General features: G+C 39.9%; 3 protein-coding genes across 5 annotated transcripts; all 3 read right to left on the minus strand.

Annotated features, from left to right (window-relative positions):
* Positions 1–427: 427 nt before the first annotated feature.
* LOC144514110 (uncharacterized) lies at positions 428–8,015 on the minus strand. Of its 2 annotated transcripts, XM_078245300.1 has the most exons (10): positions 7,905–8,014; positions 7,652–7,781; positions 5,926–6,081; positions 4,218–4,355; positions 3,705–3,856; positions 3,163–3,266; positions 2,885–3,074; positions 2,185–2,316; positions 1,390–1,533; positions 428–613 (listed from the first exon to the last, which is right to left on the minus strand). In XM_078245300.1, exons 2-10 carry the CDS (start codon positions 7,779–7,781, stop codon positions 443–445), a joined length of 1,317 nt encoding a protein of 438 aa, XP_078101426.1. In that variant the 5' UTR covers positions 7,905–8,014; the 3' UTR covers positions 428–442. The 2 variants fall into 2 exon arrangements, with proteins under 2 accessions (XP_078101426.1, XP_078101428.1); XM_078245302.1 differs by lacking the exon at positions 5,926–6,081 and having other exon boundaries at positions 7,905–8,015.
* Positions 8,016–11,541: 3,526 nt separating this feature from the next.
* LOC144514111 (uncharacterized) lies at positions 11,542–18,095 on the minus strand. Of its 2 annotated transcripts, none has more exons than XM_078245304.1 (5): positions 17,986–18,095; positions 17,245–17,511; positions 16,051–16,296; positions 15,058–15,201; positions 11,542–13,395 (listed from the first exon to the last, which is right to left on the minus strand). In XM_078245304.1, the coding sequence occupies exons 1-5, from the start codon at positions 18,014–18,016 to the stop codon at positions 13,340–13,342; spliced, it is 744 nt and encodes a 247-aa protein (XP_078101430.1). In that variant the 5' UTR covers positions 18,017–18,095; the 3' UTR covers positions 11,542–13,339. The 2 variants fall into 2 exon arrangements, with proteins under 2 accessions (XP_078101430.1, XP_078101429.1); XM_078245303.1 differs by having other exon boundaries at positions 11,542–13,398.
* A 1,630-nt stretch (positions 18,096–19,725) lies between these two features.
* LOC144514112 (uncharacterized) lies at positions 19,726–25,818 on the minus strand. Its single transcript, XM_078245305.1, has 4 exons — positions 25,599–25,818; positions 25,441–25,514; positions 25,200–25,319; positions 19,726–21,980 (listed from the first exon to the last, which is right to left on the minus strand). The coding sequence occupies exons 1-4, from the start codon at positions 25,784–25,786 to the stop codon at positions 21,388–21,390; spliced, it is 975 nt and encodes a 324-aa protein (XP_078101431.1). The 5' UTR covers positions 25,787–25,818; the 3' UTR covers positions 19,726–21,387.
* Positions 25,819–26,297: the final 479 nt, after the last annotated feature.

Genomic DNA, 26,297 nt, shown 5'->3' on the forward strand with positions numbered 1-26,297 from the left:
GCTCCAGAGCTCGAGCACCCACGGAAAATACTGAGCACCCACGTGTGACAGACTGCCAGTAGGCTACATTCATTTACAATTAAACATTGCAGTTGGTGCTAAGTGGAGCGTCTATCATAGTGTGATTGGTTATGTCGGTGGCATTGATTCTTAATTTCCCACGAAGCTGTTCATGATGTGTCAGGTCTGGTGTCAACCAGGCTAGCTCCAATCAACTTTGTTATGTTATCTCTATCACGTTAGGAGTTTAGATGATCTGGTTCTGTGAGTTTTGTCCCTGCCCAACTGCTTGGCTTACTTGGCATACTGGACTTTGTTACAGTGAAACTGCATCCACACATATTAGCAATTAACTTGGTGAGGAAAATGGTCAAAACTACAATAACGAGAACCTTAATTCCACTCAAAATACATAAATTGTTGAATGTATTGGAAGGTTTGCTCATGTAATTTTAAACCATAAGATTTTACTTTTACCTTTGATTTTTTGAAGTACAACTGCTCTTTCAAAAACACCTGGTGTTCCAGGTAGAGTGACTGGATCACAGAAACGGCTGCCTTCTTCAGACATCAGAGACAATGGTGCGTAGTTCTCGTGGTCTGACGTTTCTTTCTATGAAAATAAGGATAAACAAGGGGCATTAGGCAGTTACACTCAAGTGGAAGTCTATAACACTTTGGTATTCATTTCACTTCCGTGTTCGTTCTTATACCTACAAAAGTAGTAAGTAATCATTAGTTGATAACCAACGTAATCGTGAGCTAGGAGGCACAGCTTTTTATGACCATTATTGATATTTGCTGTTATGCAGCGACTTCTAGTGCCCATAGTTATGATGGGAGTAAAATAGAAAGTAAGGTGAGTTAGTTTAAAGAGCGACAAAGTCTGCATAGGGAGAAGGGATGAGTCAAACATACACAGGACTTTCACTCAAGACACCGCTGTTCATGTCCCCTGGGAAACCAAAAGTCAATGTTGTTATTTTTCAAGTCACGTACGCAAGTATGTAACTACATCCCACATTTATTTCAACCCAATCTGTGATATTTTCCTAAACTTAAACAAATAGTTCTGTTTTACAACATTTAACCAGGTGTTTAAAACTGCGACCGCTTCACAACGTTAATTAGAATGGTCATATTTCGTAAGATATACGTTTCACATTTATATTGTACATTCATGAATGCGAACCATACGGGAGAACACATGAACTATACTAAAAACACCTTTTCAAGTGGACTTGGGCATGTATCATGTTCACACTAATCAAACAAACTGGACTTGGGGTCCAGTCTACTCTGATCCGGCCCAGGTCCCTGATCCGAATACACTAGTAGTAAAAGACCCCTGTGAATTTAGATTCTGCCTCCAAACTAATGTAGAAATACCTTTGCTTCAGATAAGAGGTGTGCCCAGCAGTATGTTGAATACTCAAAGACATCAAGGTCGTCAATGATCTTGTCTCCACGTTTTGTTCTAAGCGTGGGCAAAAGCTCTCTAAAGAGCATGTACAAGCCTTCAACCACTGCAATCTACAGGAAAAGAACAAAAACATATTGTTACATGAAGAGGACAATAACATTTCAAGCCAAATAATGAAACAAAATGAATGATGCTTCAGTTCAAAAACAATACAGTGTTAATGTGAATGTACTCAAACCTTCAAAACACTTCAAAAAGATCAGTGGTGGAAGACGTATTCAGATCCTTTACTTAAGTAAAAAGTACTAAAACCACACTGTAAAAAATACTCTGTTACAAGTAGAAGTCCTGCATTGAAATTGTTACTCAAATAAAAGTATGTATCATCAGGAAAGTATTAAAAGTAAAAGTAGTCAATGCTGAAAAATTGACCATTTTAGAAAATGTAAAGGATCCAAAAAGTTGCGTGTTTAATTCAAATTAATTAATTTCAGCAGGACTTGTAGGCTGTTATATTGTTGGGTAGTTTAGTCTATAATAATTTCTTTCTGAAATGTAGCGGAGTAGAAGTAGAAAGTGGCATGAAAAGACTCAAGTGCAATACAAGTACCTCAATATTTTTACTGAAGTATAGCAATGGAGTAAATGTACTTAGTTACATTTCAACACTGAAAAAGTGGTCCATGCAAAGTACCTTTATTAATAAGGTGCCTTTTTATTTTCATAAAAAAAGGTAATAAAAGTGATCTTGCATAGTTTACCTTCTGATTCCTGGATATGACCTCATTCCTCCAGAGTAACTGATACAAACTTTGGGCCAGAGGGTTACATCCAGTCAGTTTTCGTATGTATGCAATAACATGTTTGTATCCAACTCCTTGACTCCTCATTTTCTGTAGTGGAAAATATCAAAACAATTACAAACTACATTGTGCACACACAGAGGGGAAAGAGCATCTAAAAGAGTTAAACAATGTAAAAAGTTTATTTACTTCAGCATTGTATCCAGGTTTCTGCTGTTTGTCTGAACTGCATGTGTGTGAAATAAATAAATATGTGGCAGTACATATGTTCATACCTTTTTAATGCATAGAATACTTAGCTATTAAAATAAAAATGGTTGGCATAACATTATAAATGATGTTTTAATGTTAAACATGCACAGTGAGTCTTTAGGATATACTGGATCTGTGGATGGCTACCTTAGTGACTATCTTACCTGTAGGCCAGTAAGCCTATCAATGTTTTTTTTCACAAATATTAAATGTTAAGACATTTTAAATGGGCAAAGACAACATAAGTAATGAAAAAACTGGCTTATCCCAAACAGTTCAGACAAACATGTGTGACTCTGCTGGGAACGATTGGACACAGCGAAATAAATAAATAGGGCGGGGGATAAACAATTATGTAAAAAATAGATCCGCAATTCAAATAGCTATATCGTGAAACTGTGCTTACAATGATATAAAGTGAAGACAAGAAGACACTGATTCCTTTGGTGGTTTGTTGCACTGAGGGCACAACATCATCGATGAAGAATGTTTTGTGGTCTGGAACGTCATCAGGAAACGTGGACAGGGAGAAGTGCACCGTCGACCCATCTGAGATTCCACAACTTTCCAATGTGTCGCCACTACCGTGTCCGCCTCTGAAAATATGAATAAGCTCATCAGAATCTGTATCAGTATTTAGATCAAAAGCCATATTATATATGCAATACAATAATTCTGACATACTTGTAATGAAGAACATGTCCTGGGATTCCACTTTCATTGGAGAGCTTGTTCTTCAAATTAGCTATTGTGTCGCTTGACAAATTCACTGTCACCTCAAAGTCTCCCTAGATCAAATATTGAAAATAGAAAATTATAGCACCGCCTGCTGGTGGATGTGTGTAATTGTTGGAGTCTTAATGGAGAATGCAAATGGAATACAAAACACCAGGTTATACAATTTAACAAACAATACTGTTCACATTTCCCACTCCACCCAATCACGATAATTCACAAATATCTACAAAGTTGCAGAAATAACATTATCAGGGGCTCAGTCATTCCCACATCCTAAAACCATGCTTTACTGGAAGATTTTTAACAGATGAAACATCTTTTACTTTTACAAAAGGAAAAGCAGCAGGGATTTAAGTCAACTTTAACACCTCCAGTTCAGACAAAAGAAGCAATATTTACAACTGATAGCCATTTTATTATATCCAGAAGTCTTCGATGCTGCTTAGTTAAGGGGAAGAAATTCCCTACAGTACTGTACATAAACTTACCTTGAGCATGATGTGGCATCGGACTGTATCAGTCCCGTAGGTTTCAGTAACCTCTCGCGTCGGCATGCGAGGAGCTGCTCTCAGGTTCTCCTTTGGTGTGAATATGGCATAGATTACATCCTTATTTTTAATATGTCTGTCTTTTAAAGACCCTGTAGGTGAAAACACAACAAAAAAACACTTGCTGAGCTTCTACAGTCTCAGTGTACAGAGAATTATCCACTGTGTCTGTTTTGATCAAATCCTACACAGAGTGGTGTTAAGAACTACAAACATATTTCCATTTTGTATTTTTTCTCAATTATATATGTTTTCACTGACTGGCACAACAGTTAATTGTATGCACAAAATGTACAAACGACAAAACACTGAAAACTTCTATATATATACATATATATATATATATATATATATATATATATATATATATATATATATATTATTTATATGAAGGCCTAATAACTGTTTAAAAGTCATTAACTGCGGTGCATGATCACCTAGAATCCAGCTTACATGTGTTGAAGAAGGGATCATCTGTCAAAGGCATTCCATCCACTGTGTAGAGACAGACCCCTTTGGATCGATTTACACTTTCCATGTGACAGATCCTCAACATCAGATCTTCAACTGTATTGTGTGCAGGATCCATATCTGCATATTCAAAATGGCAATGGTAAAAGTATAAAATGGCATGTGGGTGCTATATTTTTCACAATTACTGTCATATACAGTCCCCTCCAAAAGAATTGAAACGGCAAGGCAAATTCCTTTGTTTGTGTTGTTCACTGAAGACATTTGGGTTTAAGATCAAAAGATGAGTATGAGACAAGAGTTCAGAATTGCAGCTTTTATTTCCTGCTATTTACATCTAGATGTGTTAAACAACTTGGGTCATATCACCGTTTGTTTGAACCCTCCCATTTTTCAAGTATTGGAACATGTGACTGAAAGATGTTTCTTGTTGCCCAAGTGTTGCCTTTGAGGTTGATTGTTCAAACATTAAATAGCTCTGCATGACTAGTCTAAGTTTTTATCCTTGGTTTAAACCTATTAAGACTGCATTTCTTGTTAAAGAGGATAAACCAACATGAAGACCAGAGAGCTGTCTATGGGAGAAAAGCAAGCCATTTTCAAGCTGAGAAAAGAAGGAAAATCGACCAGAGCCATTGGAAAGACATTGGGCATAGCCAGCACAACAATTTGGAATGCCCTGAAAAAGAAAAACTACTGTCGAACAGCCAAGGAAAACAACAGTAGTTGATGACAGAAATATTGTGAGAGCTGTGAAGAAAACATCAGTAAGTGACATCACCAACGACCTCCGCAGCGCAGGGGTGAAGGTATCACAATCCACTATTCGAAGAAGACTCTGAGAGCAGAAATATAGAGGCCATACCACTCATCAGCAGTAAGAATCGGAAGGCCAGATTGGAATTTGCAAAGAAGTGCAGAGATGAGCCGCAAAAGTTCTGGAACACAATCTTATGGATTGATGAGACCAAGATTAATCTCTACCAAAGTGATGGAAACGCCAAAGTGTGGCGAAAGAAAGGAACTGCTTATGATCCGAATCATACAAGCTCATCTGTGAAGCATGGTGGAGGTAATGTCATGGCTTGGGTGTGCATGGCTGCTTCTGGAACAGGCTCATTCATATTTATTGATGATGTAACTGATGATGTTACATCATCACAAACTTCCTGTATTTCCAGGAAGTGAAAACGCGTCTGACATCACCTGTTGTGTGCTACATGTGAGAAAGGGAAACTCCAGACAATGTCCGGACCTGATTCTCCGGACAATGTCCAGAGTTCATATGAGACAGGCTTGATAGAATACAGTAGAATTTGGCCCTAACCCCGAAGGAAAAACAAGACTAAGAGTCACAGTATGGGTTAAGTTATTTAAACCTTTGGTATATCTTAAGGAATTTCCTATAAGGGCTGCTTCTACTTACTTAAAAACTTCTGGTTCTGCTGGTTTTGTCATTCCCCACCTGCCTCATGATGTCCTCAGTGAGTGCCACACCTAGTTTTGTCTTCTTATATATTACCAACATCTTCCTCCACCCCAGCTGTTCTGTGTATTTTTGCATATAGACAGGCTCTCCCCTTTTCAGAAGTTAATGCCAACATGAGTGACATGACACAGAAGTTCTGTAGAGCTTAGTGAAAAATAAGTTTTTTTTTTTTTAATTCAATAAATTAGGTGAATTTCTTACCCATGATACATTTTGGTTCAGGGCATTTGGGGTACGTGTACTGCAGACAGAAGGACTCCAACGACTTCTTCACAGACATTGCAGCCGCTGGAGCTCTGAGTCTGCGAATGTTGTCTTTCATGGCCGAAAAACGATTCCTTTCCACCTGACTTAATCCTGTTTGGAAATATGTATGATTATCACATTATATTTTAATGCGGAAAACTATTTTTACTTGGACCATTACGTACTATATCCTTTATAGTGTTAAACAAATATTATATAATTAGCCTAGAAAATAAATAAATATTCCAAACATATGAGGAACATGTGTTGGAGTATAGAGTAATTTATACCTAGCTTTGGAGAATAAAAAAAAAAAAAAAAACATAATTAATAAGTAGGCCTATTCACAAATAATTTATTGTATTTTTGTCTAAATCTACCCTTTTGTTTACTTATATCTTAAGTCATTTAACAATTATTATCAAATGTTATCAATTACTATTTTAACTTTTGTATTGATAATAGTTTAAAGATAACTTATTTGAATCAAACCTTTTTTTAGATCAATGAAAATCCCCACTTTATAGTTTTTGTTTTCAATACAATTTGGTAATCTTTCTACTAACTCAAGTGGGCAAATACTGCCTTTCCAAAGGTCAAGATCCATTCGTGGTTATGTAAATTAAACCAATGAATCATGTGGCAATCCTCAGTAGGTATGGCACACTATTTAATTAATTCGCATTAGACGATGAACGTTTTCTGAAAAAACTGTTTTGTTTGTTTGAGCTGTATGTTGTATAAACCTCAATTATTTCTCTCTTTCTTCCAACAGCACATGGCTTTCTATTATTCAAGACCACAGTACATGTCTTTACATTAAAAAACAGAGAACAACTCATGTTATAATGTAAAAATCTTTGATTGTTGTCTTTTAAGTTCAACAGATAATTGCTTCTGGAAACTATACTAAATACTTAAAAGGTGCCACATGTATTTCATTACTTTGTGGTGAAGTCTGAAGTTCTACCATGGACTCTGTAACATTTTTTGTGGAAAAAATGCCTTGGTTACCTTGTTTCAAGCCATTCTAGTTTGGTATAGAAAGCCTGCAGGAAGACTCAGCTCGATTTCTGCCAGTTCTCATTAATATTCAACAAGCTAAGCTGTTTGAATCTGATTGGCTAACAGCTAGCCAATGAGAGCCTGGCTGTCAGAATCCTTTACCCAGCGCAACTGGTTGAGCTCATGAATAGTAATGAGCTCAGGCAACATGATGTCAGACTGACCAGCTTTTGTAATCTGCCTGATTTCTCCACTTATTTCTGTTCAGTGGCTAGAGCTGACAGAGGAGGTAGCAGTTCATTTTCACATTCACGACGTAACACAAACACATATGGACCTAACATATATATTTTTTTAAATACACACAAAAAACATGACACAAAAAACGGTTTTGTGTGGCAGGGCACCTTTAAATGTAAATGGGAAAATGTGTTTCATTTGAAAGCAAAAGAGTGTGTAACCAGCGTAGGTATTTTGTTTGTATTTGATATTTTAGGTATTTATATTGATAATATTACAATATGGAAAAACAAAATGCATGAGGAAAAGAGAGATATTTTGCATATTGGCAAAAACATTCTGCTCAGTGAAGCCTGTCTCAAGAACAGAGAACAACTCATGTTATCATGTGTACATCTTTGGTATCTAGACTTGTAAATGCTTCAGTTATGCTTACCGATGTTGGTCAAGTCTTCATCTGTTACACCATCAATGAAATCTCTTTCATCCTTCACACCAAACTCAACAAATTTCAGGAAGTAAGAGTCCAGTCTGTGCTGCTCAAGTAAGTTGTATATTGCACCCATCTAAAACACATAGAAAAACACACAAACAGCAGAATATTCCAAATAAAACACACAACTACTCATAAGATATGAACTGATATCTTCACTTATAATGTAAAGAATATTTAAAGCAGGAAAACGTACCTTGCTGTGTTGAAGGTGAAGTGCAACAGTTGTGCCATTTAGTTTCTCTTTCCAGCATATATTCTAGCGCTGTGTGGCTGCTTTGAGGAAAACGAAACCTAAGTAAATGTGGCAATGGGGATTACACAACCGACATCATGAGGGAGATATCATGCACAGGCCTGCTTGTGCTTTCTCTTCCCTTTGTAGGGGTGTAGGCCTATTCCAGAAATTGGGTTTAGTAATTAAAAGTGTTCCATTTTACAAAACACAGTGTGGCTTTTATTGTGAAGCAGCAACAGGAAATGCAGTCTATTTCTCGCTGACATTAGCACTGCTGTTTGGGGACTCAAAAACTAGACATGGATATTTTGGCCACTCAAAAAAATACCAAAACTGAATGCCCCTGGCATGTACACTAGCCTACTGGGTTGTCCCAGAACACTTAACTCCCTGAAACATACGCTTAACAGCGAGTAGCAAATTGAGAATTATGAATAATCATTATTTAGCTTCATTACTGTAGGACTATAATTTTAGCACCCATAAATTATGCAACATGATTGTGGGATTGTTTGTGAAAAAAAAGATAGATCTCCATGTAGTGTATTGTTATTCAAAATATATTTCATTTCAACAGAACCAGTCTTCTGGAAAAGATTAACTTAGACAACCCTAACTAACAAAAGAACAAAATATTCCTTCTACTCCCATAGCTTTAATATCCAATCTGTTACCTTGTGATGCATCTAAGCAGAAAGTGTATTTGTGAGCGGTGTGATAACAAGCTTAAAATATCCAGTGTATCTGACCTTCAGATCCTATTCAGCACTCTGTTTTGTTTGAGTATTATAATAATAATAATAATAATAATAATAATAATAATAATAACAATGAAGGAAAAAGTATGATTCGTCATTTTGCTGCTTACTCAAGCTGTCATGGCCTAAGAAGTTATGTTAATGATATGGTATACTAATAGACAGTTGCCATGGTTGGTATTCGTGGAAACTATTTTCAACACATTCTCACTCCCATCGCGTCAAAAAGCAACGCTTGGTCAGGTGCCTTTGATATTTGTTACTGACACAAAAAGTCTCCTTTAGCGTCATATTTAGACGCCCTTGGTCGGGACTCTTGGCGTCACTTTTTGACGCTCTCGGGACTCACGCCTAGATCTTTGGTGTCATATTTAGGCCAATTGGTCGGGACTCTTGGCATCACTGTTTGTCGCTCTGGATCGGGAACTGACATGCAGCACAAGAACGGGACACAGGCAGCGGCAGCAACGGGCTTCGTTCTGTATGTAGGTCACCGTTGTTGCCAGTTTTAGATCAAGCAAACACCATGATCCTTGCTTGTCGCTCTATCAGCAACACGCAACACCGACCATTTATTACCAACATTCATAGGGTTGCCAGGTCAGTCAGAATCAGGTAAAGTTAGATGGGTCACGGTCTGGGTCGCAATATTGTTTTTCCTACTATGGCCAAGCCAAGACCCGCCCTTCAATAGCATTCACACACTACTATTGGCCAGGCGTCCATGCTTACATGTACAAGTCCTATCCCCTGACCAATTGGCTATCTTAACATTAACAACTCAAGGTCAGTGCCTAACCCCAACCAATCAAGCTGCTATTGAAGGGCGGGTCTTGGCGTGGCCATAGTAGAAACAAAAATGTTGCGTCCGGGTCTATGGTCGGACTGAAGTTTGAGGGCCCCCTAGTGGCCGCGTCTCCCTAAGCAGCCGCTTATTTCGCTAATAGGGAGGGCCGGCTCTGCCAAGTGTCAAGATTTTAGGAGTTGGGAGAGATAACGGGCTGGTATTTCATGCTTTACTGAACTTTGTGTGACCCTTAACTTTCTTGAGTTTCTGTTTTCAATGTTTAAATACCGGTGATTTTTGTGTTTAGTGTTACAAAGCTGCTTAATGAGAAGTAATGTAAAAAAAGCCCTTATTTGGCCGTCGGTCATAGAGCTTATAAGTGAGCCTTGTTAAGTATGATGTAATGGGAGGTAGGCCGGGTCTGGCGTGGTAACAAAGAACATGTTGCATGAGAAAATGAAAGCAGTAATTTATTTAATTTGCAAGTCTAAAAATACTTATTAAAGAACATTTAGGAATAGTTTAAGTGTTGTCGGAGCTTCTTCTCCATAGTCAGTGCGTTAGCTACAGAACATGTTTGGAGAGTTTGGAGAAGCAGGCAGGAGTACCGACACAGAAGCTAAGAAATGTCCTGCTGTGGATGAGGCAGCAGTTAAGCACATTTTAGACACCTAAAAACATCTATATCAGTTTAAGTGGATGCTATTTTCAGACAGATGGTTAATTCAATCCCCTGCCAGGTATTTTTGAAAGTGCTTGCCCTTTTCAAATGGTTCTGTGTGGTATATGCATTTTAGTTATAAAAAGTAGTTTGTATTTTTAAAATCATGTAAGATTTGTGGTGGAATGTAACTTAGTACATTTACTCAAGTACTTAAGTCCAAATGTTGAGGTACTTGTACTTTACTTGAGTCTTTTCTTTTCATGCCACTTTCTATTCTGCTACATTTCAGAGAGACATATTGTACTTTTTACTCCACTACATTCATCTGACAGCTTTAGTTACTAGTTACTTTACACGTTAAGATTTCTTTATAACACGTGGTTTATAAAATCTGATGTCTTCTTATAAATTAAACTAGCCAACAATATAACGGCCTACAAGTCCAGCTGAAATGATTAGACCATTAAATACACAACTGTTTGGATCATTAAGTACTTTTCGTACATTTTCCTGATTATACTTACAGGCTTTTACTGAAGTAACATTTCCAATGCACAACTTTTACTTGTAACAGAGCATTTTTACAGGGTGGTATTAGTACTTTTACTTCTTCCACCACTGGATTTTTTTAATGTGACCTTCCTGTTGTGACCATTGAACTCACTATTTCCTCCCTCATTATGTATCGATGATAAATCTAACTAACTTGAAATTAATTTTACTGTCCCAACAAGTGGCCACTTTACCACCATGTCCAATTTACACAGCACTGCACTCTGGTAACACATTCAACCCATTCCCAGTGTTGTTGCCTAAACCTAACCTTAACCTGCACGGTGAAAAATGTCCTGATAAGTCGACGATGTGATGAGTTGGGAGTGAGAATGTGTCGACACAACAGTACATACCTGGAAAATTAGAGACACTGTGTTCACAGTGAATTTGAGACTGATTTGTTGGGTTCTAGCCACAGAACACAACAGAGAAACTTCACTCAGAAAACAAAACCACAACAGTTTCCAGTCACACTACAAATCACAAAATAATAAACATTTCATTAAATTGAATCTGCTAAAACACATACTCCTACCTTTTTACTGGTTTTGAGTTTACTCACTAAGTTGATTTGACAATGTTGTCAGTTTAAATTAATGTTTGTAGAACAATTGCTGGGCTTTGTGGTTTTAAAGTGGAACAGAGTCTTCCATCTCTGTTCCACTTCTTAGAAATCAAACCGACCTATTTTCAATTTGAATAATGTCACCACAACTGACCGACACCGGCAGGAACGGCTGATTCAGTAAATCACTGACATTAGAACGGAAAATGTCTAACCCTTTCCTGTATGTATTTCAAAGTACTACAGAACAACAAGAAAGCGAGGCGTTTGACACAAGTTATTTAATCTTAAGTCGATTCTGGACAGAGATTAAATGTCAACTGGAAAAAACAAAACAACAGGCAGTTGGACAAAAACTTCACACCTCTCATATTTGCAGGGTGAAAACAAACCACGAACACCCTCCACTTGCTTTTCACACTCAGCAGCGTTTAACACAACAGTTATGTATTTTGTAACCAACCCAATGTACAATCGAAACCAGACTGTTCTGAGCGATACAACTTACTTCATAAGCAACATTTTAGACACAAAGGTCAGAGGCCATAACACCCTGTTGGGATGAAGGCTGCATTCTGTTTCTCTTTTGTCTCCTACCTGGGAGTAACTTAGAGGAAGTGAGGGACATAAGGAGGAAAGCGAAGCAGTCTATTCCAGATGTGACGGCCCAAATACAATCTTCACTTTAATAGCTCATCACAGGGGTTTTATGAAGCAACATGCATGAAAAAAAACTTACTTAAAGGTCCAGTGTGTAAAGTTTTTAGTTGTTCATTATCAAAATCTGTGTTGCCCGTTCACAAACTTGTCCTTTTTCATGAATATTTACCTCCACCATCAATTCCAAGTATTCCTTTTGGCTTGAAATTTTACACTTGCATTCGCATGAACTGGGTTAGACACTCCATATTCATGCTCCATCTTGAAATACGTTAGCCGGTAAGGGACATACAGGACATACTGCTCCGCCCTTCGCGTTTTCGTTGTCACATGATAAACTCACAAGTGCTGCTAATGGCTATCGTCGCTTCCCGGCCCCCGGCAATTTTGAAGAAGGAAACATGGAGGACCGTCTTTTTGAAGCGTGAAGGCTACCATAGTTGTAATACGTACTTTGAACTGCGTGGTGCGAGAGAGTTGATTGCGATATACGATCTCAACGCTAGATGGGAGAAATTCCCACACACTGGACCTTTCAATGTTATTCATTTGCATTTGAATTTGTATTTATACAATACTGCATACTTTAAGAAAGATTCTTTTCCGGGCTGGCGGGGGTTCTGTCGGGAAAAAAATCTTTCTTAAAGCCAAAACAACGGCAACAATCCATTGTGTTTCACATAGAAATAAAATTTCAATGATGTTTCCCTATATTCATTCTGCGCACCCCCATGAACTGCAGCATCGCGCTGCTGTGAGTCCATGAACGAAGCTGTCTGCGGATAGTTATTTGTTTTATACATCCATGGGTAACAGCAGGACAGTCGAGTTTGTTATCTAAACTGCTAAAGTCAGTTGAAACGTTGTCGGTAGCCTAATGGTAACAAACAGGCTCGGTAGTAAACAACACGCTAATGTGCTGACCGATTTGGTTATTTCAGCTGAGCTGGACCAGAGGATATTCGTTTAAAACCATAAACAGATTAGTGGTGCTGTTTTGCCCTTATTGGTATCTGTAAAGTTTGCTGGAAATAATGCCATGTTGCATTTCAGGTTGAGTGAGCACTGTGCCGGACTCTGACTCGCTGACCCATTCGCTAGGCTAAAGCAGTCAACCTAGGGGAAACACTGCCTTCACTTTAATTGCTAATAACAAGGGTTTGGATGAAGCAACAAACGCTTCCTGAAATGTTCTTTATTTGCATCTGAGTTTGTAAGTACTTCATTATATTTCTCAATTAGTTCAGATAAAGTAAGGTTGATGTTGCAGATCAGTCTTCAGATTTAAAAAACTCTAGCTTGGATTTGACAGAAAACAACACATAAAAACATGAGGTAAAGGGGATCTCCCGTGGTGCATGTGATGCTGATGAGTTTCTTTGACACTTTTACCAGTTTGTAGGACTACACGACTATTTCCATGATGACATCGTTGCCTCTTCTCTCTGCAACCACTCGAGCTGCTGCGAGCAGAAAGACATCAAGTTACCATCAGCATAATGAGATTTCTTGTCTTAATAATCATCAATGACAATCAGCTGAAGGTTATACGAAAGATTAAGATCTTTGGGTTTCCTTTGAGAGCAACTGTTTCAGTACAGAGACTGATCAGTACATTGTAAAAGCCACCTGCACACTGTGTTGCAATGTGCAGGCGGCTGCAGAGTTTACGTCCAACCTCAGACCACAAAATGTCGTTCCAAATTGACATAAAAAAATATTTAAACTATATTTCTTTCTGACCAACATAAGAAAGGAGCATTAGGTTAATTGCTGCGAGCAACTGCCACCATGTCTCCTAAAAATGACTTTTGACGGTAACTCACCTTCCCACACAATATACAGCCAACATGAACACAATATTAGACTAAACAATGAAGTGAACTAAAATAACTTGTGAAGAACAGGATGTTTGCTTGTGGCCTAGAAAATCTTTAGCATGAAATGTCAAAAAGGGGGACCGAGTTAATAAAATTGTGAGTCACAGTTGAATCATATGATATATTAAACTTTATTCACATACGTGATTATGTGCATGGTAATCTCTACAAATAGATATCTATATGAATGCCTAATCTGTAGGCAACGGGACAAGATTTTGGTTTCCGAAGCTTTCTGGTTTCCGTTTATAATCACATTTGAGCAAGTAAACGGATATAAACAGTCCATGTGGAGAGCAAAAGAGGCAGAACACATGGGCCGAAATGCAATCTCGGAACCTATTGGCTATCATCTAATGACGATTTAGCTTTTTAAATTATTTATCTGCATTCATATGCAGATATCCGTTTATAGAGAGGTCGTCTCTCAACTCCAACTCTATTCTTGCGTCTGAAGTTGCTAATCGAACCCGACACACGGAAGAGAAGGTCTTGGCCCAGACATCCGTTGGCTACAACAGAACCCACAAAATATTGTCTGTTGCCTCCAGAGGCTTAGGCTACATTTACATTGCTACATTTTGGTTTAAAAACAAATATCTTTTGCCACGTTTCCCCCTCTTCTTCCCGCTGCTCTGGCGTTTCCCCCTCTCATTCCCCCTGCTCTGGCATTTCCGAGCCCCTAAACTGGAAACACTTCTGACCCGTTTTGGTTTGGAATCTGCGGAGCTGTGTTGCAGTTTCAACGGCCGCAAACGGAGACCTTTGGCAACACCGACACTGACGCTTCTCTGCCTGATTGGATCTTATCGGTCACGACGTCTCGTTCTCTGAGACTAAAGCTACTAATGTTACCATGGCAACTACCAGCAGCGGGCCGAGTATACACGCTGCCTCCTGTTTATGTTTATACGAGAATAGTGATGAGATATTTTGGTTTGGGCGTGTTAGTTTAAATGGAAATTACAATAGAAACACAGTCGCTGGAATCATCCTTTATGCAGATGATACGAGTGTCTTCAGTGATACTTTTAGGTTTAAATTCAAGTTTCATCAAAATATTACCCTAAAATGTTGAAAGATAACAAAAAGTAAAAAAAGTATTTCAGGGACTAAACAAGCTAACTGATAGGACACCTAGCTAACAGCACTGTTTTGTTGTCATGGCGTGATCTGATTAGCTTCATACACATCAAGTATAGGCAAGAATGCCTGCGTGGACACTTGCTGAAGTGTTCTTACCTCTGTTCCTGTCTCTGTATATGAGTCCCAGTAAGATGGTGGACACCACGTAAGGAGTTCCCACCAGCAGGTGAAACATCACCCTTGAGAAAGAAACTGAACAGGAAGCTGCAGGCGGAGCTGAAGATGAAAACAGAGAGGAACCTGTAGAGAAAAACTGATGTCAGAAACAATGTGAAGAAAAACTGAATCAATGAATAAAAAAAATCTAAATGTTTTCTTCAATTTTTTGCCATTGTTTTTTTTTTGTCTCATTCATGTTTTAATCTACCTATTTGTGATTTGTGATGTATGTTAAATCTACATATTTAGTAGTATAGCAGTTTTTAAAAAAAAATTCATGTTACAAAGTGCATTAGCATTTAAGAATGCAGCACAGAAAATATACCTAAATATACAAAATGAATCTGCAAAATGAATCAAGTTAATAAGAAAAATATAAGTATAATGATAAATGAATACCTGACAAATTAATTCCTGCCTCAAAAACATTTGCAAAGAAAGTTTCAATAATTCCAATCCATGTAGTTCAACAGTCTTCTTCCCCAACTTTGTTTGCGGACTGTTTTGCTTCTCTGCAACTTTAAATCATTGAAAGTATCAAAACACACAAAATGGCGGCGTGCTCATAAAAACATTACTCCACAGCACTACTAGTGGTCAAAACCTCCATGTGTCCCTACAGTACTACAACAATGTTAGTGTACTGACACACCCAGCAGTCAAGTTGCATTGTGGGTAATGTAGGTGCCTGGTTTTGACAAGAAAGAAGAATGCGTGGAGTGAAATAAGACAATTCTGCTGCATCGATTTGGATCCTTTTTTTCTGACAGTATAGAACTGCAATGCTGAACCAGAGGCGTATTTAGAGTTGCTTATTAAAAAACATTGTAGGCATCTGGGCTCAAATGTTGCCCTGTTGTGTAAGAACCTATTCTTATATTTGAAAGACTTTTTCTCAGTTATTTAACAACTGTAGACTGTTTATTTTACCTTCAACAGCCATCCAGCTGCCTAGTGACTCTCCATATCCAGGGATGCTGCATACGTAGAGTCCTTCATCAGATTTGGAAACACTTTGGAGGGTCATCTCTCCTGTAGAGCTGCTGCCAATGACGCGGCCATCTTTATGGAAATCATATGTGTGTTTGGGGGAGGGTGTGTCTGCTATACAGCGCAGAGTCACAGCAGTGCCCGCCGACACAGGCAGGCCGGGACTCTCCAGGAGCACAGTGCGATCTTTGGAACAGAAAGAATGATGTGCTTTCATCAAATACTTTTTCCTCATTTCTAATACAACCCATACTTTTCTCATGAAGCTTTCGTACATATAAAGTAGCTATGAAAAAATAAGGCACTGTAATTGGTATGTATTCCACGTATTTTTCGCCGTCAGCACCACTTTGACAAACTTAACTAGTCGTTTTTGTGCCTAAATAACTGGCGTCTCCGCATGACGCTCAATTTTTGTCAGCTAAACTCAACTGCCATGGCCGCTGAAAGGACAGTCATCTCACGGTGCTCCGTAGCTGGCTCGCAGTCGCTTATTGTCGGCTAAACACAACTACAAACAGTGACTAATTCCGTAGGGCGACACACAAATCGGTGTGCATACGTTTTCGTACGATATTATACGAACCCGTTCATTAGAATGTGTTGCAGACATGGATTCTGATGTTAAGTCTTTTCTGGTCTCGCATTGCCAGACCTTCCTCAACAGCGCTGCGGAGGAGGGTATGGCTAGTCCACACAACATTCTGGGATGGGAGAAAAACGTGCTCTGGTTTATTGCCATTTCTTTAAACCAATCACAATCGTCTTGGGCAGCGCCGGGCGGAGCAACAGTGCCTCTGTGTGTACATGGTTCAGGTTCAAAAGTAGTTTTAGTCATGCAACAGAAAACTCAGATTGGACAGATAGTCTAGCTAGCTGTCTGGATTTACCCTGCAGAGATCTGAGGAGCAGTTAACCACAGTCCTCACAAATCCACCGGAGGTTAGAACGCCAACACAGAGAAAGAGAAAGGTAACGGATATCCAGCCGAAAATTAGGGACATCCGGCGGAATTTTCGGCAGCACCGGAGCAATCCCGGAAGTGGAACGTCGTCGATACAGACTAAGTCTCTCCTAATTTTCAGAGCAGAACATGAAACATCACGACTTGCTTCTGGGCGTTGTGTGCAGTACCGGTGATGGTGATGTTGACGCCGTTGCTCCTCTCCCCGCCCGTAGACTCGCACCAGTACGCCCCGGTGTCTGATGGGTAGGTGTTTTTGATGACGCAGGTGGAGCTCGAGGAGGCGGTGCCCCAGCCGGAGGCGCAGGGTCGGACCCCGCCCTCTGGTGTTTTCCTCTTCACCTTCCAGCCGGTGGAGTTGAGCAGATCCCCGCAGCGCAGGGTGACGGAGTTGTACCGGACAAACTGAGACCTGTCAGGGCTGACCTGAAGACAGGCTGCACGGAGGGAGGAAACGAGACGGATGAGAGAGGAGGGAAAAAAAGGAAAAGGAAAAGAGGAGACAGAAAGAAGCAAACAGACGTGTTGGAAGAATGGCCGAAAGCCAGATGAAAATAAGGAAGTACACATACATTTAAAGAAAGAAACAAAGGAAGACAGGAAGAAAGGATCAAAGAAAACAAAGACGGGAAGAAAGTAGGGGAAAGTGTAAAAAAAAAAAAGTGTGACAAATGCATTTAAAGAAAGAAAGAAAGGAAGGAAGATAAAGGATGGAAGAAAAAGTGAAGACAGGAAGAAAGTAGAGGAAGGAGAAAGTGTAAAAAAATATGAAAGTGTGACAAGGATGGTGGAGGAAGGTGTGAAACGTGTCAAAGTTGAGTTCATAACGACAAATATCACTTTAGCAGGACGTTAAGACTTTGAGAAAGACAGATTGTTTTTGACACAGTAAAGAAAGAGTTTGTACTCACACAGCACCAGGCAGAACGGTGTTAACTGCATCCTGTCTCACCGACGACTGACAGGACTGGCGGTCTGATCTCTGCACTTCCTCACTCAGAAACTCCCCCTTCACTCACGTTAGGTGCCACTGTAGCAGCTTGAGTGCAACAAATTAAAAACGTCAGTTTTCCTCTAACGAAAACATTAAGTTACACAAAACAAAAGCTTTTATTTGCAGTTTTTTCTTGATTGCTGAGACACATTTCACGAAACCCGCACCCGTTTTCTCAAAACTGTAAACACTAAACTAAATTCTCAAACTATATATACAAAAAAAAAAAACTGACTCTGCTGACAAAATCAAACAATGCTTTCAGGTCATACACACAGCCAGTCAATTACTAAACACTACAGAGCATTCATTAGACATTACCTCAAAAATCCAACACATTCTCACTGCCATCTCGTAAAATACGGACGCTTGGTCAGGTGCCTTTGGCGTCGTTATTGACGATAAAAGTCTCCTTTAGCGTCATATCTAAACGCACTTTATCTAAACGCGATTGGTCGGGACTATTGGCGTCACTTTTGACGCAGTTAGGTTAAGGAAGAGGTCGTGGGTGGGCTTACGTTTCCATGACACGCGGGCGACGGTTGGGTTTAGGAAAAAAAAACAACGGGACGCTTGGGTTCAGGAAGAGAAGAAAGGGACGGTTGGGTTTAGGAAAAAAAAAACAACGGGACGGTTGGGTTCAGGAAGAGAAGAAAGGGACGGTTGGGTTTAGGAAACGTGACACACGGGACACGATCCCCGGTCTCCTGGGTGAAAGTCCTGTGTTGTTTTTTTCGGCCTTTCATACTACTCGCTACCGTGGTAGCTCCTCCGTTCGTTCTACACACACGCTGAAGGTCGTGAATGTCTGTCTATTAGGCACTTGTAGAACAATACAGTAGTCCAACTGCAAAAGGCCAAAGAACAAAGAAAACTAAATGAAAAGCACATGACGGTACACTAAAAAAATATCGTGAAACCACAAAATTGAACATCAACATTCACTCTAAACTGGGTTATATTCTCTACAACCGGTTTGATCGCCTCGGTAGAAACACGCGTGTACAATTTTGAGTCGTCGCGTGTAAACGGTGACAACTGTGTTGTAGCGGTGTTTAACGTTTGCTGCCCGCGTTAAACATTTCGCAACACAAGTGCACCACAGAGTGAAATGTGTTTTAGCGAATGAGAACGTGTTTAGAGTTTTGCAAGAAGAGCGATTGATTCGACAAATGGGTTTAGGCCACTAAGCATTTGGTTCCGAGAATGGGGTTTAGCGTTTTAGCAATTCAGAAAATCTGTAAGTACTTTAAGGAAATACCTAAACATAAGACGGTAACACTTTACTTGAAGGTATCTACATAATACTGTCATGACAGATGAACCCTAAGCCTAATTCTAACCCTAACTTATGACAAAAACCGAATGACACTTACTAAAAGAAGCGTTATGTCATAAACGTATGACTTGTTTATAATGTTTAAGACCCGTTCATGACAGTGTCATTTCACTCTTATGTAGATACTTTCAAGTAAAGAGTAACCCTAAGACTTTGCATTCATAGATTTTTTTGGCAACTTTTGGTGCGTCACAAGCTGTAAACATTACAACAACACAATAGCACAAAGAGGTTTGGCATTGTTAGAACTGATCCACCAGGGGGCGCACTGTGTGTGTCATCAGGTGTAACCTTGCATTGTGTGAATGAAGGGAGCACTGAAATTCAACAAAGTGCTTTATTGTATAAGTGTAGAGGATATAAAAGGCAGATTAAAAAGTACAAAAATACAATTCCTATTTACATAATTTGTACAGAAATTACATTAAGAATACTTAATTACATACAACCCCAGACATCTTATTGTAAAACATTACAATACGCAAAATCTTTTTTTAAAAGGCCCCATATCATTCGTATATGGTATAGTTGTGACATCACAACCGTACGGAAGTTGTGATGGCTCGTTTAAAGACCGTTTCTGAATACGGGCGGTTACATGTCATTTTAGCTAAATGCTGTGTGCATTTCTCTGTGGGTTGAGCATTTCGATACTTGTGTGGTATGCTTCTGTTTTGACTTTTTAAACAAAAGCCTACCTCCTTTTTATATTTTTATAGTGACTTTAAGAGGCTCTTTCATGTTTATTATTCACCTGTTTTGCACTTTTGCTGATGTTTTTCACAAAAAGGACTGCATTCAATTTCGTACTAGTAAAATTGCAATAAAGACTCTTCTATTCTACGTTTTCTATGAATCATAAACTGCTTTGTGCTCTTTCGGCCTGGGGCCCAAAGTCAATACTTTTAAGTCACCGACCGAATGGCCTCTAAAGTATCGAGTAAGAGAAAATGCCTCGACATTCGATAGCACTTTTTCACGGCAGACATGTTGACATGGAGGAAAAAACACAGGTGTATTCAAACCCATTACTGATGGCTGCATTCCACTTAGGAGAGGCCCTGGTACTGTGCATGCTGACTCACTGAAATAGCTCACTGGGACACTTGGAATTGAGCAGTGTTGGGGAAGTTACTTTTAAAAAGTAGTGTTTGCTCATTACTCCTTAAAAAAGTAATCCTTTACTTAGTTACCCCCTATGGAAAGTAACTTTTTACTTTACTCATTACTTTTAAAAGCAGGCGTCTCTGGCAGAGACTGAAGTTAATCATACAAAAACTATCTTTGACCATAAAGCCAATCTCTGGTTTATCAGTGAAGGGTCTGAACTCCACTGCAGACTGGATTCTCTCCTCACAGAGTGACGGCTGATTCATTATGAACGAGTCCAGCGTGGGTTGAATGGACACCAGCAGGTCATCGGTGTTACACTGTGTTAGTGTATACTATGTAATGTTTGTATCGACTTGTACCGGTGGTCCGTGCATTGTCGTAGACACATGCAGCCTCTTTTCTGGAAATCCTTGCGTGTCCGTGCAACAGACACAAGTCCACAGCGGTCCGCTGCGTGTATGTATGAGGCCATCTCCACCGCATCCATGTGAGGTTGTCAGCTTTGTTTCTGCCTGGCCAGCAAAAAGATGTCACATTTTTTGGAACAATATCCAGCCTTAGTGCTCTTAATACCTACCAGACACTAGAAGACTTAGAACAGACTTTGAAAAGACTAAAGTCTGACACCATCTCACATCTAAAGACAATAATCTCACATCTAACGTTGAAGACCGTCATAATATGTAAAGACTGGGGATGTTGCAGGGCCACAGATTTAAAGACTACAACTATACTCGTTTTGAAAAATGTAGCCAAGCTAGCTAGCTACCGCTAGCGTTCGCTGGTAACTTAAGGGAAAGTTTGCAAATTTTGTGTTCTGCCGACACTGGAATCACTTTAAAGCTTTTTGGTGCAAGGACGGCATTATTATGGCTCTTCTGTTAATTCTGCCAGGAGTTTGAAGCAGTTATTAAACGGAGGAAACACCGAGGAATGTCGGCGCTGAGGCATGGTGAATGGAAGAGGCGGTTCATAAGTTTCACTCTTCGAACGGCCGATGCTGGAGAGCTTCATCTTCGAAGCGCTGACTGCAGAAGAACTGGTCAAGGAGTTCAAAAGAACTGGGCTGCTGTTCCTCCGACGGAACCTGTAGACCGGGGGGTGGGGCGACGGATCACTGTTCTGCCTCATAATGCCAGGCTTTGGTGTCTTTTTCTGTGGTACACGGACAGATTCTGGAGGGCTGCCGTCGGCGAAATCTGCGGGACTGTGGAGGAGCATCGGCTGGTCGGGCTGGCAAACAACCGGACTTAGATGGGATTTGTTTTCGCTCTGTAGCTGGCGGATTGTATCTTCTTTCTCACGAAGCTTCGTCTTGAGGTCCTCTATCATCAGCTTCTCAACAGTGCCGTCGGTCTTCTCTACCACGACGTGGTGCAGCAGCAGCAATTGATTCTCAGAGTTGTCACTTGTGCTTTTGTCCGACGACTTTCTTTTCACTGGGAATTTTTGTCCCTCTGCTGTGTGAATACAAAAAAAGAAAAAAATGCACCGTTAATATGCACATTAAAGGTCCCATGACATGGTGCTCTTTGGATGCTTTTATAGACCTTAGTGGTCCCCTAATACTGTATCTGAAATCTCTTATATAGACCTTAGTGGTCCCCTAATACTGTATCTGAAATCTCTTATATAGACCTTAGTGGTCCCCTAATACTGTATCTGAAGTCTCTTTTATATAGACCTTAGTGGTCCTCTAATACTGTATCTGAAGTCTCTTTTATATAGACCTTAGTGGTCCCCTAATACTGTATCTGAAGTCTCTTTTATATAGACCTTAGTGGTCCCCCTAATACTGTATCTGAAGTCTCTTTTATATAGACCTTAGTGGTCCCCCTAATACTGTATCTGAAGTCTCTTTTATATAGACCTTAGTGGTCCCCCTAATACTGTATCTGAAGTCTCTTTTATATAGGCCTTAGTGGTCCCCTAATACTGTATCTGAAGTCTCTTTTATATAGACCTTAGTGGTCCCCTAATACTGTATCTGAAGTCTCTTTATATAGACCTTAGTGGTCCCCTAATACTGTATCTGAAGTCTCTTTTATATAGGCCTTAGTGGTCCCCTAATACTGTATCTGAAGTCTCTTTTATATAGGCCTTAGTGGTCCTCTAACACTGTATCTGAAGCATCTTTTATATAGGTCTTAGTGATCCTTGACCAACTGCCACTTTGCTCGTTTGCAAGCCATGATGTCTCTCTCTTTCTCATGGGGGGGCCAAATTCTCTGAGCGGGCAAAGCAGAGAAAGGGGAGGTAACCTTTCCCCTTATGACGTCATAAAGGGAAGATTCCAGATCGGCCCATCTGAGCTTACATTTTCTCAAAGGCAGAGCAGGATACCCAGGGCTCGGTTTACACCTATCACCATTTCTAGCCACTGGGGGACCTCATATTAATGTTAAAAAAACTCATAAAGTGAAATCTTCATACCATGGGACCTTTAAACTTTGATTGAAGGACTATTCCGGTTCTGTGCTGCGTCTCATTTTGTGTCAAGCTCTGCTCGTGTTGTCTCTTTCTTATTTATTTGTATTTTAAAAAGCCCTTTTTAACACCGAGGACAGGGGACTACAGTTTAAAAAAAAATAAAAAAAAAATAGCCTTTTTGGCTATCTCAGGCATGTAAAATCAGACGTTTAATGAATTTTCACTGTACCCTCAATATTGAAATTGCGATTATTTAACACGATTGCTCATTGTTTTTTTTTGGAAAGATGTTGCATTTATTGAAGTAAAAATTAAAAAAAAACTTGAATCAACAGTGAAAACACCATGAAATTGTAATTGCCATTGAAGTTTCAATTATTGCACAGCCCTAGTCAATACCCAAACTAACCTTTTATTAAAAGGACAATTCCGGTTTATCATATCTCTCTGGTTTAACCACCGGTTACAAAAGTGTTGTACTCACCAAGTTAATCTCTGACATCTGGGAACACGGTGACAACGCAAAAAAAGAAGTGAGACAGGGGAAGAAATACTGGCGGTGATGTTTAAAACAAAACTCCAGGTTAGCCAATGTTGCAAACTTTGTGCACACCTGTATAGGGCTGGGTATCGTTTGGATTTTTAAGACTCCGATGCTGAACAGGTACTTTTAAAACGATTCCGAGTCCTAAACCGATTATTGAAAAACTGAAAAATGACATCAAAGATGTAATATCACGTGCAGCGAATGGTTAATATGATTTTACGTCCATTTTGGTGAGCCCAGAGGGAAAATATGGCATTTTAAAAGTAGCCTACATTTATGGTTGCTAGCTAACGGTAGACTACAGAGAGAGTGTGATATCTCGTGTTGTCCTTCGTTCAGTTTATTTGACGTTTTTGGCATTGGCCTGGCGTTGAGCTCCGGGTCCTCCGGTGACCCTCGCGTACTATGTGATGTCATTTCACGTGACTTGGTGGATTTTTCCCATCCTCACCGTCCTTGTCATAAAACTAGTTTAAATGATCATACGACGCCTCCTTGCTGCTTTTTGTTTTGATGACGCATGCGGCGGTGCGACACTGGTGGCTGGTGTTGCCAGATTGGGTGTTTTTTCCGCTACATATTAAGGCCTGTTTACGGTGCGTTTTAGCCGGGATTTCGCCTGGAAGGCTCTATAGAAATCTGGCCCCCTATTGAACGAAGTTAAACTGAGAGAGCGTGCCGTTCACAGACACCAGAATGAACGAGTTCACAGTAACGTTCATCAGGGCTGGACTGGGACAAAAAAAATTGGCCCTGGCATTTTTGGCCCAGGCGGCCCACACCCACCGTGATTGGTCAGACACATTCCCTGCAGACGGTCCTCTTAAAATATGCGTGCATTCTATGATATGAGTTGCCTCGTGTTTTGCGTTCATGTGATCGTTTTGGATCCTTCAAGAGGGGTCCCGAGACTTATCTGTTGATCTTACCCTTAAATAATTCATTCATTCTTAGAGTTATGATTTGTATATTTATGGTATTTTTATTATTTTTTATTATTGATATTTGATATTGTATTGCCATAGCAACTTTAAAAACTGTTTACTCTTAATTTTAACTGTTGTAAGATTCATATTTTGTCACTTTGGACAAAAGTGTCTGCTGAATACAATAACCATAAACATAACCCTTCCCAAAAGCTACAATAAAGCTGGGAGTAGTATATGCCCCGGAAAAGAGCTAATTAAGCAATTCAAGGAACACTGATGATTGTAGCAACACTGATTTTATAGATCACACAGACTTTTCAGCTACCCAACAGGCCAACCACTAGCATTTTCAATAAGCTTAAACAGTTAGGTTAACTGACAGCTGCAAACTTTAACTGCTTATAGTCCTTATGACGTGACACACACACACACACACACACACACACACACACACACACACACACACACACACACACACACACACACACACACACACACACACACACACACACACACACACACACACACACACACACACACACACACACACACACACACACACACACACACACAGCCCCCCTAGGGGATAATAAAGTGTACCTATCTTAACCTCAAATAACGTTCAATGATTTGTGGTTTTAAACACTAAAACCTGGCACTTCCACAACTAGTCAAACTCCATGCAAAATAGATTTGCACTTTTACTACTTTTTTCTAATTGAGGAGTGAGTCTGTAGGCCAAATGCAGTACCGTCTCAGTGTTCGGTACTTACCAGATTTGCCACATCTCTTCCACAGACAGACGGCTAACCCACATAATGGAGCCAAGAGAAGTAAAACGGTCACTCCGACAGCGATGGCAGCCGTCAGAAAGCAGGACCGCCCTCCGTCAACTGAAAGGACAATAAACAAGACGCTGACGTAAGTCAATTTTCTGACATATTTTATAAAATATTATAAACCCTCACGGTGTTTGGCAATCCGGCCGTACAGAGACTTCCAGCGGCAGCGTACCTGGTAGGATAATCGCCGTTTGCCTGGTCTGGTTGGTCTCCGGCTGGTGAACTCTGCATGTGAGGACCCTGACCCTGTGAGGAAAAGACTAGTTACGTTTTGAAAGTGGAACCAAACAGTCCTTTTGTAGAGTCTGAATTTAAGTTTGAAGTTTGAACCTGTTGGCAGCAGCGTCCTGGAGAGTCACTCTTCGTGTCACAGTGAAACATTCATGTGCATCTTCAACTCTTTGGGGTTCTTCGGCATTAAAGTATTTTCCCTGTTCATCCAGAAAGTTGATCTGCGGCTCCGGCAGCCAGCAGTTGGCCTCGCACTCCAGAGTCTTGCCTCCACCCTCAGCTGACATCACCGAGAGTTTTGGCTCAGAAACGGAAACTATAAAAAAAAAATAAAAAAAAATAAAAATAAATAAAAAAACAGGAATTACACAACGTGTGACCTTTGTTTCTTTTTTTGAAGATTATCTTTTGGGCATTCTTAGGCCTTTATTTGACAGGACACCATGGAGCAAAACCTCCGCATGTGGGCTCCCGCTCCACCAACCGAGCCATCCGGGCGCCCACAACGTGTGACCTTTGAATGTTCCATCAAAACGCTCATTACATATTAATGGGGACAACACTTATCAAAGCCATTTCTCTCTGGCTCTGTGAGACATTAAATCATCATTTAAACATTTGAAGTGTTGACGCAGAACTTCCAAGGGCGTTTCAACCATTCATAATTATAATATACACCTACCATGCACAGCCATGTTGGAATGGTTATTAATCTCTAACAGTTGTTATTGCCAGGCTTGGTTTGTGACACTCCCTTCTAAATCTCTTGGCTTTATTTAGTTTCAGGAACTACTGAGG

This window comes from Sander vitreus, unplaced genomic scaffold (genome assembly GCF_031162955.1).
Source record: "Sander vitreus isolate 19-12246 unplaced genomic scaffold, sanVit1 ctg453_0, whole genome shotgun sequence".
Classification (NCBI taxonomy): domain Eukaryota; kingdom Metazoa; phylum Chordata; class Actinopteri; order Perciformes; family Percidae; genus Sander; species Sander vitreus.

Excerpts from the sequence above, each read along its gene's own strand:
- LOC144514110 (XM_078245300.1), bottom strand. The coding sequence starts at position 7,781 with ATGGGTGCAATATACAACTTACTTGAGCAGCACAGACTGGACTCTTAC. Across the intron at positions 3,857-4,217 it reads TGATCCCTTCTTCAACACAT|GGTCTTTAAAAGACAGACAT; the intron begins GTAAGCTGGATT and ends TTTCACCTACAG. Across the intron at positions 3,267-3,704 it reads GATGCCACATCATGCTCAAG|GGAGACTTTGAGGTGACAGT; the intron begins GTAAGTTTATGT and ends TATTTGATCTAG.
- LOC144514112 (XM_078245305.1), bottom strand. The coding sequence starts at position 25,786 with ATGTCAGCTGAGGGTGGAGGCAAGACTCTGGAGTGCGAGGCCAACTGC. Across the intron at positions 25,515-25,598 it reads CAGGACGCTGCTGCCAACAG|GGTCAGGGTCCTCACATGCA; the intron begins GTTCAAACTTCA and ends TTTTCCTCACAG. Across the intron at positions 21,981-25,199 it reads GAAGAGATGTGGCAAATCTG|CAGAGGGACAAAAATTCCCA; the intron begins GTAAGTACCGAA and ends GTATTCACACAG.
- LOC144514111 (XM_078245303.1), bottom strand. The coding sequence starts at position 18,016 with ATGCAGTTAACACCGTTCTGCCTGGTGCTGT. Across the intron at positions 16,297-17,244 it reads CGTCAACATCACCATCACCG|ATCGCACTGTGCTCCTGGAG; the intron begins GTACTGCACACA and ends TCTGTTCCAAAG. Across the intron at positions 13,399-15,057 it reads ATACAGAGACAGGAACAGAG|CAGCTCGAGTGGTTGCAGAG; the intron begins GTAAGAACACTT and ends TTCTGCTCGCAG.